The sequence below is a fragment of the Oryzias melastigma genome, linkage group LG11 (assembly GCF_002922805.2).
Source record: "Oryzias melastigma strain HK-1 linkage group LG11, ASM292280v2, whole genome shotgun sequence".
Lineage (NCBI taxonomy): Eukaryota > Metazoa > Chordata > Actinopteri > Beloniformes > Adrianichthyidae > Oryzias > Oryzias melastigma.
In genome coordinates, this window is record NC_050522.1 from 18062479 (window position 1) to 18075599 (window position 13121).

The window sequence follows — 13121 nt, forward strand, 5'->3', positions numbered from 1 at the left end:
GTTTTTACCTAAAATGAATGCAATCTCTTCGAACCAGAAATTCCCAACTTGTTGATTGTTTTTTTTTTATCCTTTACCTCACATTTTGGGGGATGAATTTGGATAAACTGGTAAAACTTGTTCTGGCATCTTTAGAGCGCTTCAGTAAAAGCATCCATGGAAATAAAAATTGCTAAAACTATTTTCCATTACTGTACAAGAATCTGTAATGCATTTATCCAACCAGTTTGCTGATGTACTCCACAAATAGCTATTAAAATATCTTAAAAATAGCTAAATTAAGCACTGTAGTGCACATTTGAGATTTGTCAACATACGTGTCTAGTACACTTGTTTTGTTGACGTTAATCTATCTGTCCAACACATTGTTCTAACTTCAGCTTCTGTACTGACCTCTGACTCTCCATAGAAGGATCTAGATCAGGACTGTCCAAAGTGAGTCCTCGAGGGCCGGTGGCCTACATGTTTTCCATCCAAGCTGCCATTAAAGCTCCTTATTGGCCTGATCCAGGTAATCAGCAGCAGATAAGGCAGAGTTTTTGGGAAACCGCAGTAGGCCGGACCTCCAGGGCTGACTTTGGACACCCCTGGTCTAGATCTATTAATGAAGCCTTCACAAACACATTTTCTTGGATGATCTAGAAAGGGTTGGTTTGATCAAAGCTGCTTTCAAACCGAAGTGATTTGTGTGGCAGGGGGGTCCAGTTTCAATGTTAAGAGGTCCTCATCGGGTGTGGCAGTCTAGTGGCAGCTTGCTTCAGGCGACAAGTGTTCAAGTATCTGATCTTCGGTGATGACCTTGCGTTACACCAGGGACTTAGCTTTGACCCATTTTCTGTTGATTGTGTAATCAGTGGGTACAGTCCAAAACCAACAAGGGGGAGAATCTGATTGTACTTCTCCTGAACTTTATAATATTTTTCTTATTTGTAGTGAGACAATGATAAGAAGTCCCTCCAACTATTGCGGGACAGCAAGTCATCAAACTGGGTCACAGAGAGACGGAAGTACCACTGAAAGCGGGCGTCGTTTAGATAAGAGGTCCCCAAACTTTTTCTTGTGAGGGCCACATAGCTGTTTTCCTCTGTGATGCTGGGCCAGGGTCAGTAGTTTGGGGACCCCTGACTTAGATGCAGCTTCTGCAGAAGATATGAACCGCACCGTACTGGGAGAGTCTCTGAATCATCTCATGAACCCAGACATAGAGACGGGATTACCAATGCTTTTGTAGAGCTCTCCAAAATAGATAAACCTGATCTCTCAACATCATCCGTGTCTTCCATGCTTTACCTGTACATGAGACAAAAACCTTTTGACAGAAGCTCCTCCCACACATGTCGGGAGCGTCAAGTTTCCGAACGCATTTTTGAACAAGCTTCGAGGATTTCGATGAATTTTAAACAGAGGAGCAGGTGCAAATGTGCTGCACGAGTTGCATTGGGTGTCAAGTCTTCTTGCGTTTCTGCTATTTTCCACCCAAACATTGGAAAATGAATCTCAGGGAAATCAGGTTTTCTTCCCTAATTCCAACATGAGGGTCCTGTTGTTGGTTCACTATCAATGAAGTGCAGCAGGAAGCAGATCGAGGGTTCTTGAGGACTTTTCAGCTAGTCAATTTCTTTCTGGCCTTTTTACAGAGTTATCTTACAAAAAACTTCATCCTGAGCAACTCAACCCTCTGCAACAGAATGAGTCACATTCTGGAAGTACCGGAAGATGGTGGTTAGTGCTTAAGAAAGACGGGACGAACGAGTGAATCGTCCAGCAAATGTGAAGTGAAAAGGAAAGGTAGGAAGGGAAAGTGGTATTCTTTTTTTTTAAGAGAAGCTACCAATTAAAGAACATTTCAGAAGAGGCACTCTGAATTTGGAAACCAGAAGTGTGTAGCAGCAGGTCAACTAAGTGCTGGAATGTGACTCATGATGCCATTATCAAACAATTCTTCCAAAATTAGTCTTTCATCCAACACTTTTGTGTTTAGTTCTGGTAAATGTCGACATCTTTTGAGTTCTTTTGCCTGAAAAATAGTTGGTAGAGACGTCAAACCTGAGTTTGTGTGTTGTTTTCCGATCAGAAAAAGGGAATTATTGTCTTTCCTCCTCCAAGCACTAATGCCGCTCCGGCTCCTCTCCAGACTTTTATCACCATTTGAGTCCGAACGCCTTTGTCACACGAGATGTAAATGATTGCCTCTTTCAGACAAACAGAATGAAATGCTTTTTTCAGACGCATTCGAATTCTCCTGGACCAGCAATTCATCTACATAAGACAGTGTTGTGTCTGGCGGCCACACTCCCACACACTACGGGACCGGGATGATGCAGCGCTTCCTGGCTGATAAATTGCAGGGCAGAGCAGGGATATTACAAATGATTATAAAACATGTCACCCACCATGTTTAGTGCACCTCTATTGGACCCGCGGGACTTTCTGCGGATGACCACTGCTGGATTATTTGGTGCAATAAAATTTACTACTATAGCCAATTTCTAAATATGTCCCCAAAGGCAGAATGACTCACCCGCATGATTTGTGTGATTGCACCGGGTCTGTCAGGCTGCATTGTCTGCCAGGAACTGCAGTCTGCAGCTTATCAGCCAGCCTCAGCCTTCTGCTGCAGCGTGTGGTTGCACGTCCCCACAGTGAAAGCGAGAAGTTCCACTCAGAGCCTGTGAACGTGCGCTCAGGTGCCTGCTTCTCCATGCTGACACGTTTATGAATAACCCTGAAAGGCAAAACCGAACAGCCATCAAGCGCCCAGTTTTAAGGAGAAACTCAGAGAAGCAGAAAGGAAACAGACGGTTTGCTGTCATGAGGATCCAGACATGCCGTGATGGACTGAAATTCAGTTCCAATAGGGTTTGGAAACTGTTAGGACATAAATACGACAGCTTCACTTTTATAAAAAAATATGGACAAATATCTACCTAATTATATTTACACAAAAACCGTTTCAGCAGATGTTATAGCGACACATTCTCATCCCCAAGTTCTCACACACTGACGTTTGGTTAAGGCCACTTTTTGACGTTTGGGTGACCCGGACTTTTGACGTGCTGGCTGTTTGTAAAATCAAGGGTCTGAAACCCTCTGGACGCGGAACCGGATGCAGTACCTGATTAGCACTGGTCCTCGGGTCTCGTACTGGCTCCCTTGTGCAGTGTACAATATTTCAGGGGGTTGAAAAGATGAAAATCTGTATGATACGCCTGTATCTCACCCACTTAACCCTTATTTACTTTTACGTGTGAAATGCGTGCTACGACCCATTGACCTAAGCATGTACATTTTTGATGTATGAGCTCAATTAGCAATCTATGACCTTGATATTTCATGTGACCTTAAGGGTTTGCCTATTTTTCCCTGGTCAGATAGCCTCATAGGGGCAGTTGTGACTGACTGAAGCTTAAGCTAACCATGATCTCCTACATCAGTATATCCATCCATCCATCCATCTTCTTGACCGCTTCTTCCCTTTCGGGGTCGCGGGGGTGCCGGAGCCTATCCCGGCTACTGAAGGGCGAAGGCGGGGTACACCCTGGACAGGCCGCCAGTCTGTCGCAGGGCCTCAATCACACACATTCACTCTCACATTCACACCTAGGGGCAATTTAGAGTCACCAATTAACCTATGAGGCATGTTTTTGGACGGTGGGAGGAAGCCGGAGTCCCCGGTGAAAACCCACGCATGCACGGGGAGAACATGCAAACTCCACACAGAAAGGTCCCAGCCGGGATTCGAACCGGGGCCTTCTCGCTGTGAGGCAAGAGCGCTAACCACTTGCGCCACCGTGCAGCCCCTACATCAGTATATACTGATGTTAAATTGGATGCTGTGTTCATGAAGTTTGGCTGAAACTGGATCCCAAATCCTAAAGATGACGAAGACTCCCTGAAAAAGAGACGAGTTTAAGACATTTTTGGTGCTTTGGTTGTGACATCCTTCCTGTTTTGTTAAACGTATACCTACAGTCTAAAGGTAACGTGTCACTTCCTCCTTATTGTGCAGCTGCCTGCAAAGACTCAAAGAGGGCTCTGGAAGTTTCCCAGCATGCCGAGGACATGGGTCTGATCCTGGGGGCTTGCGCTGGAGGCTTGGTGGTCCTGATCCTGCTGCTGGGAGCCATCGTCTTCATCATGAAGAAAGGGTGAGTGTTCCGTGAGCGTGCCGAGGGGGTCAACCCATTTAGCAGAATATGCTTTTTTAATTGCACAGGCCATCTCAAGAAGTTAATCATTCTCTGTCCCACTTGGCAGACGGCTCTGTTGAGGACAGCATCTGGCAACAAGAGTAAATTACAGCTAGGGTCAGGGGAACGCTCAGGCATTAGCGCTAAAGTCTCCCACCAGCGCCTCGGCCAAGTTTTTTGTGTTCACCTTGTCTTTCGGCGCCGAGGTCTGCTGCTCTCATTTACAGTCTGCAGCCGCTGGCCGGCTTCCACATGCAAATCACCTCAAACCGAGTGCACCTGCAGCATGTACTTCCCCCGCTCACCAGGTGATGGAGGAGCACTCATCCGAGTGAGAAATGTTTCATCAGTAGGCATGTTATCTCGCTGGCCCTAATTACACTATAAAGCTGTGAGGGTCCGCTGGTTCTGCCAGTAATTTGGTTGTTTTTCCTTTGGGGCCTGTGATAATGATAAAAGACAGATATTTTTTTTTAAAGTAAGTGACTGAAAATTATAAGTTGATAGCTTTCTAATCAAAGTTTCCCACTGTTGACACAAACAAACTCTAATTAGTTCAGCCGCAGAATCCCCTCCTACTTTAGAATCCAGAACCAGCCAAACCAACGGGTCAAGAATCTAAAGAGACACAGCTTACAACTTATTTACAGAATTCTGGGCGGTTATGAAGCACATATGGCTCTCTCATCAACAATTGGCTGATGCTGCAGTCAGTGACTCTGCCCCTCCCACACGTGGATGAATCTGGCTCATAAACAACATTTTTTGCATCATGTGTCCAGATGTTGGTGGAGTTCACTTGAATTTTGTAATTGAGTTTGATTCCTGTTTATTTTTAGCTGTCAACAAAATATTTGCTTTTTTGTGTGTCTGTTGGTCTGTTATAGCCACATTGTGCTGGAGAATTTTTCCTAATCTTCATTTAAAGGGAGATTTCCTCTCCGCTGTTGCATTTGGCTCGCTCCGTATGGGGATTACATAGAAAATCCTTCATTATAATCTGTTGGTCACATATAGACTGTTACTGTGCAATTAAGGCACTCTGGCCTAACTGAAATTATCTGGATAAATTGGATTATACCATTCTGTTTGATGGTATTTCATTTTTTTTTTGGGTAGCGCTTTGAGAACTGCTGCTTCATAAACAAGCTGAATTAACTTGGACAAAAGGTCAGTCAGTTTTCTTAAAGGTTTCCTTTAACGAGTATTTCAGTCACCTTTAAAAATGAAAATCAAAGATCAGAGGAGAAATTTCTGGTTTCTTTGATCCATTTCCAGCTCCTGCAAAATGAGTCTTGTCTCTTCAAACAGACGAGGCGTGTCTCTCAGCCCTCACCGTACTCTACCCAGAACATGAAAGAGCTAAAGTTGAGATCGGGCCTGGATTTAGCCAGTCCCACTATGGAGTGCAGGTGGAATATGCATAGAAACCATGTTATCATCGGTTTATTTATCCATTTATCTACCTCCTTCTTTGATCCATTTGATATCTGCTATACATTTTATGTTAAATGCTCTTCTTGACAATAATATTTGCATTTACTGGGCTAGGGACAAGCTGTAGCAAGACACTGGTTTGTACCCTGCTAAGGTTGCAATTATTTATTTATTTATTTCCTGTTTATGTCTATTTGTCCACCTGTCCATTCCTTTATCCTTACTTTTTTTGTCTTTTACTTATTTATTTATTTGTATTTCTTTGTTGGCTTTTTAAAAGTGTATTTAGTTTTTGTACATTTTGTTTTCTAAGTAAATTTTACCAATGCCTCAATCCGTTCACAGTCTAGATAGTTAGCGTTTCTGATCAGGATGGTCAGCAATGCTGCAACCTGGGAAATAATTAGAAAAAAAAATATTCCCTGTTGGAGTTTACCACAAAGCTAACTGCTAATGCTAGCTAATAGCACAACACAGCTAGTAAAAAACACAACTTTCAGTGACCTTTTAGTAAGATTTGGAGTTAAATATAATACATTTATGATAAAATTTTTTATAGGATTCCAGATAACTCAATCCTACAGTTTACATGAGAGTCCGATGACACTAAGTTTATGTTTTAGCCTAGCTTACATCGCTGCTCACGTTGCCTTAGTTAGCTGCAATGATGGAGTCAATATATTTAAATTTTGGATTTATTTGTCAAATAAAACAAGAATTGTTACTTTTATCTTGCTTTTATAAGTAACAAGACTCTCATTTTCAATGTTACTTGCCCTCTAGGGGGCGCTCTACAAGAATGTAAGATTAAATGAAAACTTTGAGTTAAAATTTTACATTTTTGTTTTAGTTTTGTCTTTGTTTACCTTATTTGTTAATTTTGAGACATTGTATGTGCATTAATGCTCACTATATTGGTGAATAAAGACCACAATGCATTGCATTTCAATATTTTTTTTTTGTGAAAAACATATACTTAAATATTTTTTTTTTTAATAAACCATCCAAGTTTTTATCTTCAGAACATATTGGATTCTTAAATACTGTCATATTTATTAGATTTGTATTTAACTAGGCAGGAATTTGGACAAAAAATGTGGTTTGACCTTCGAGAAGCAGCTAACAGTTTGCAGAATGTTGATACTGAGCGCGCTCAGACCACTTGCTGCCTTGAAGTGCCTCACAGAGCCGCGTTTCAAATATTTAATGAAGTTCTGGTGATGATCTAATCCAGAATGAATCTGTGCGAGAAAAGTTTACATCTGCTGGCTCTGCTAATGTGAGGTGATGACCCCCGATATGGAGGTTAATGCCGTGATTTATGAGAATGGACCTGAAACATCCGGCGCCATCATTTATCTCCCTGATGCTCATCTTGATGAACCATAATTCACCTCTCTTATGTTTTCCTCTCCTGTTTCTCCTCTTCTCCTCCTTCATGCTAATCAGAAGGAACTTCTATTCTTACCCTTACTACCCGTAAGTTACTTCTATTACTCCTCTGCTTGCTGTAGCCCCTAGAAGTGCTAGAATTAGAAATTCGCATCCTTCACATCCCTCCATTCTCCAGCAGTGTACACTGTAACCCTTCCATTCCATCAATAAATCTCCTTCATTTTCATCTCCTTCTCAGTACAACTTCTCATCCATGACCCCTTCCTTTTTACCTTTATCTTCCTGCACTCACTTTTCCCTCCTCTCCTTCTGTTTTTACCTTCTGCCTGGCTTTCTGCCCTCCCACCTCTTCGCCTGTCTTTCCACAGCAGAAAGAAGGTGGCCATCAACAAGGCGGCCATGTCGTACCGGCAGGAGAAGAGCCGGAAGCTGAGCTCGGTGGACTGCAGCATGACGGAGCAGAGCACCCTGCAGCAGGACGAGAGGATGGCCCACTCCTTCATGGACGCCCACAGCTGCAACGCCCGAAGTAAGGCAGCCGGGAACAGGTGCTCCCCCCTTCCTGACCTTCAGCATCTTTCCTTCCAGCGCACAAGCTGCTCTGAGCGGAGAACCCTCTTGTCTGTTCAAATATTCTGCAGAATCTTTACCTTCAGCTCCCCTCCAGCTGGGTTTACATGAACAAACCGGCAGACGCTCTGCTGACACTTTTGTGTTTGCGCTTCCAGACGAGCAGCGGAGCTCCGTCAATGAGTCCAGCAGCCTGCTGGGGGGTTCACCTCAGCGCCAGTGTCGCAGGAAGAGCTCGCCGTACCACACGGGCCAGCTCCACCCCGCCGTGAGGGTGGCCGATCTCCTCCAGCACATCAACCAGATGAAGACGGCTGAGGGTTACGGCTTTAAACAGGAGTACGAGGTGAGACGGGAGGAGGAAACGTCATGTCACGAACAAAAACGGTTGTTTCTTCATCTTCGTCAAGCGATTTTCCTTTAAATTTCTGAGTTCGTCAGTTGGCGTTGACAACCCTGAGGGCTGCTGTAGGAACAGCCTCTTTGAAGAACACAGCAGAAGGGCTTGTTTGAAGGATACCCTCGCTAAAACTGTGTTGTTTCTACTGCATTTCTGCTCTTTTCATTTTAAGAAATGAGCATTTGTTGCTCAGATTTTCAAAGATCTTTGCTTTTATATTGTGGCACAAAGTCATCCACACCAAAGACCCGTGCAGGTTTTTTTTTTTTTTATTGTTACAGAAAATCAGATGCGCTTTTTTGATTCATTAGCCATCCCCCAAGGGGGTCCAACAAAACCCCCCCTGCCTAAATCAATACCCTGCTTTCTGTTTTACTCCGGAGTCTTGGCTTCCTCTCGTCTGGAGAAATAAACAAGCTGAAGGGGATCAGCGTGCACACCACTGTCAGACTTCATAACCCTTATTTCCCACAGGGTCGGCTTGCATGTGCCATCGATCAGATGTGCTGCAGCTTTTTTTTTTTGTTAAGGTTTGGAGGTTGAGGGTATACTGTCCTTCTCTCTGTCTTCAAACATCTCTGTGATCTCAAGAGAGACAAACGCTGAAGGTTTGACAAACCGTTTGGAAAAATCCAACAGTTCATTTGGGGGCGCTATAGTCAAAAATATTGCTTTCACTCGTCATTACGCGACCTTTTAGGTCTGTTTTTTTGGGCTCTATGAATACAAAATGCTTAAATTTGACCAATCAAGGAGTCTAATTTGGTAGTGACAGATAACATAAATAGTTCCTTTTCAATACATTGAAGTGCCAACTGTTTGGAAATTGATCATGAAGGAGAAATTAATAATTGCGATTTGTACCGACTGGAATTAAATGACACCAAGTCTTTCATGTATTGTAATAAAGTTGTGAAAGTAAAAGTTTGGATTGCAAGATTTGCACCGCTTTGACATTTTGCATCTAAGCTCGTCCAACTGTAGGTATTATTGTAAATAAGAACATGTCAATAGCTTATATGCGTGATAAATGCGCATCACGTCCTCAGTGTGTACATAGCATCAAATACGTGTAAGAAGTATTTATTATTTCTAGTTTTATCAGGTTACACTGGAATTTGTATAAACCAGACGGAAGATTTTTCTTCCTTGTTACTTGCTTACTGGCAAAATAATAAAAAAAATGTTTCCAATTTTTTTATTTTTTTTATTTCTTGCTGTTGTTTCATAATACGCAAATCATATATTGAACCAAAGAACAAAACTGTTGTTGTGGAGGATGGACTGAATTGTGGGAAAAGAAAAAAAAAATAGAAGTAAAGTTTGTGTTATAAGGGAAACAGTTTCATCCATAATAGGCAGCCTAAAATTTTGAATTTTGGGTGCTTATGAAGCCAATGAAATGGGCCAAACATAGGCCATGAACAGCCATACAAGCTTGTGAACTTAAAAAAATACTGTCCAGTTTCCACACTTTTAATAATCCTTTATTTTGAAAATTTTAGTCTTCTGTCCTTCATCTTCACAGCTAAGTTTCAAACTCGGATTTTGTCACTATTCTAAATAAGCCTTTAGACCCATCTATGGATATTTCCTTTAAAAAGACTGTTTTAGTTGTCTAAGCTCCACCCATAACCCTAATCCTAGATCTCCCGAGGACTCGGCGGTTACAGTAGCTCACGTTAAACGGGTCAGCCCACGACTTTTGTTCTCTAATTAGTGCATTAACATTATCCAGTGCTGGTGCTGAGGAACAGCGTTGGTCCTTATGCCATGAAGAAGAACAGAAACGAGCTTCTGAGGTGCAGAAAGTGTCTTTTTCTTCTGTTTTTTATGTGCCGAAAAAGCTGCAGCTCAAATAAAAAATACATACATATATTGTATTTATTGACACGAATATATACATATAAAGTACATACATATATGTATATAAAAATACACACATATAAATGACATTGCTTACAAAGGTACTGAAGTTGTTTGTATGTCAAAATAAAAACACTGCTGTCGACGCATGTTTTACTGACTACCACAAAATCAAAACACCATTTGGTTGTGTGGACACCTCCGCCCACCGAATAAAGCTGAATATAGCCAAGTACACTGAAAACAATGAGTGATTTAACCTTTCAAATGGCAGATAATCAATGGAAAGGTTAATAATGACGATTAAAAGAATCGACCTTAGCTTTGGTGAGTAAAGCTTTGGCCTAGAAATGGATGAAGTCATTAAAACTGATACCAGTCATGAGAAGAACCAGTTATCATGTAATCAACAGAGGAGACAGACGCAGCTCTGACTGGAGCTTCATGATACTTGGATGATTTTCACCATAAAGATACTTGTGGATCCTTGTTGTCTCTGAGCCTCTTGGCTCCTCCTTCTGATGCTGAAAGTTTCTGATTAGACTTCCAAGTGAGAAGAGTTAAAAAAGTCTTTATTCAAGATTCAAAAGCAAATAAAAGAATCTTAAAGTGAACTTTAAAATGCGTGGGAAGCCAGTGAAGCTGCATTGACTGTATATGAGAACTGGACAGAGTGACCCATCCTCCCTCACATTTCAGGTCCAAGTAGACTCAGGAGAGTCTATTGAGAAATAAACAGCCATTATATAATTTTTAACATGTTCTTCCCATTTTTTTTTGTTATTCAAGTTATAAACTGACCAATCAGATGCCTCAATAAAAGTATGATGTCAAAACATTTGATTGACAGATTCTCTCGAGAAGTGGTAGGGGTGTGGCCTTCCATCAAGCTCACTTGTGATTGACGGTTCTTCTATTCAAAAACGCTTTACAAATGATTAGATTCATTATTCTTGAGGTTGGCGCAATTTGGTCAAATTCAACCCATTGTCCTCGTCTCATACCCCAGTGGTCCACGTCAGCTTCCTCCCCAGGTGACAGTTGGAATAATCACACATGAAAGCCGCTTTCATGATAAGACGGACGGCGTTCGCAGGAAGAACGGCGCTAAAAGGCTTTTCATTTGGATGCGCGGCGCTTCGGAGTGAATAATTCAACAAAGACAACGTCACAAACTCTGACGGAAGAGGTTAATTTGACGTGTAATTTCTCTCCCCGCAGAGCTTTTTTGATGGCTGGGATGTCACAAAAAAGAAAGACAAGACCAAAGGAAGGCACGACAGCCTGCTCAGCCGTAAGTATTCATGCCAGCTGAATAACAAGAGGAAGCAGTATTGATGTTGCTCCACAGCCTCTTTGTTACAGACTCTCTGCCGGCTCCAGTGCACTTAAACATTAATAGCATTGTATGGATCGCTGTAAAGTAGATGTTTTCTGTAAATTAGCAAAAGCTTAATGTTTTCCCTCCCACTGGAGAGTCTGTTAATTAAAGCCACCAAAGAAAAAAACAAGAAGAAACACTTGTTATTATGTGATCAAAGCTTGATTTATTGAAATAGATTGTTTAGCTGTGGATGTAAAGAAGCCAGTTTGGTTCAGTTTCTTTAAAAAATCTGAATGGGTCATTTTTGCTTTGGAAATCTGCAAAGAATGAACTTTCACAGAAGAAAAAGATGTTTTTTTTGGTTGGTTAAGGCTGCTTTAATGTTCTTTACCTACACTGATACAGATTAGCCTCTCCTGTTACAGAGCCAAGGTTCCTTTTAAACAAAACTCTCGTCTGATACTTTGAACCAACACCAAGGTTTTCTTGGAAGTGTTGTCCAAAGAACTAAAAATATGAAGCTACGTCTTGTGTGATGTTGGTTCTAAAGCAGATTTTCTTCTTCTGCGTTCCAGACGACCGGCATCGTGTAAAGCTGCACTCCCTGCTGGCCGACCCCAGCTCCGATTACGTTAACGCCAACTACATAGATGTAAGGAAGCCATCTTTGATGTTTTCTGTTGTTGCTCTGGATATATTGCTTTAAGACTCACCTGCACACCCTGTTAGCTGACACTTGGTAACTTTCCTGGCTTTCAGGTTCATTTGAAAGTCTAATAACGTGAGCCTGAAGTGAGGCGACTGATGTTCAGACTTGGGAGTGATGTGCTACCAAAGTAATTTTGTAATAGCTTGTGACAGAAAAAAACATAAATAAAAAATAAAAGAGGAAAATTTGTATATATATATATATATATATATATATATATATAAAACATAATCAGCCACTGCCTTTACCTGAAAAAAGGAAACCCACAAAGATGAAGTTCAGTATAGGACTTACTGTAGGCTATTTTCTGCACTATAAGGCGCACTTTAAAAACCTTAATTTTCTTATATATAGATTAATCCTGGTTGTACTCGATGATGTTGAAGCAATTTTGAAAGGGACATGGCGCTCTGTTAAAATGTTTGGTTAGGTGTTTTTGTAAATGTGCTAACAAGGCTAACATTGAACAGTGTTTGATTTAAGTGTTACTAAAAAGGTTGAGACCTAGTGTAGTCACAGTAGCGTTTGTTTTAGCATTACAGTTATGTTCTTTTACATGTTACTAACAAGTTTGGGTGTTATTGTGAATATGCTAAAATGCTAACATGTAGCAATGTTGAACTGAGTTTGATTTCACTGTTACTAACCAGGTACGGTATTAACTTAATCACAGTAATGTTTGTTTTAGCGTTATCATTCTGTTCTTTTACTTGTTACAAACGAGTTTGGGTGTTATTGTGAATACGCTAATGTGGCTAACATGTAGCGGCATCGCACTGTGTTTGATTTAACTGTTGCTAACCAGGTTAGGACTTGGCGTAGTCACAGTAATGTTTGTTTTAGCATTATCTTTCTGTTCTTTTATGTGTTTCAAACAAGGTTAGGTGTTATTTTGGATACGCTAACGTGGCTAACATGTAGCGGCATTGAACTGCGTTTATTTTATGTGTAACTAACCAGGTTGGGACTTAGCATAATCACAGTAACATTTGTTTTAGCGTTGCTATTCTGTTACTTTTATGTGCAAACAAGGTTTGGTGTTAATCTGAATATACTAACGTGGCTAACGCTTCAAATATAGCTAACGTGTAGCGTGCTAATAATAAGTTCTGGGATATATCCGAATTCCTCCCTAACCACTAGAAAACAAGATGGTGTGGGACTATCTGATGCCCTGGATTTGAAAAGCAATTCCGAAACCATGCTCACTATTTAAAAAAAAAAAGGCAA

At 41.3% G+C, this 13121-nt stretch overlaps 1 protein-coding gene across 9 annotated transcripts in view; it reads left to right on the forward strand.

Annotated features, from left to right (window-relative positions):
* The window catches only part of ptprua (protein tyrosine phosphatase receptor type Ua), a 206453-nt gene that overhangs the window by 156209 nt on the left and 37123 nt on the right, over positions 1-13121 (forward strand). For 3 of the 9 annotated variants that reach the window (XM_036214365.1, XM_024298204.2, XM_024298216.2), the window contains exons 14-19: positions 4010-4148; positions 7077-7106; positions 7391-7551; positions 7751-7938; positions 11080-11152; positions 11758-11834. In XM_036214365.1, coding sequence (XP_036070258.1) covers positions 4010-4148; positions 7077-7106; positions 7391-7551; positions 7751-7938; positions 11080-11152; positions 11758-11834 — 668 coding nt within the window. The remainder of the gene's footprint in view (positions 1-4009; positions 4149-7076; positions 7107-7390; positions 7552-7750; positions 7939-11079; positions 11153-11757; positions 11835-13121) is intronic. The other 6 variants (XM_024298209.2, XM_036214362.1, XM_024298217.2 and 3 more) reach the window with 3 other exon arrangements.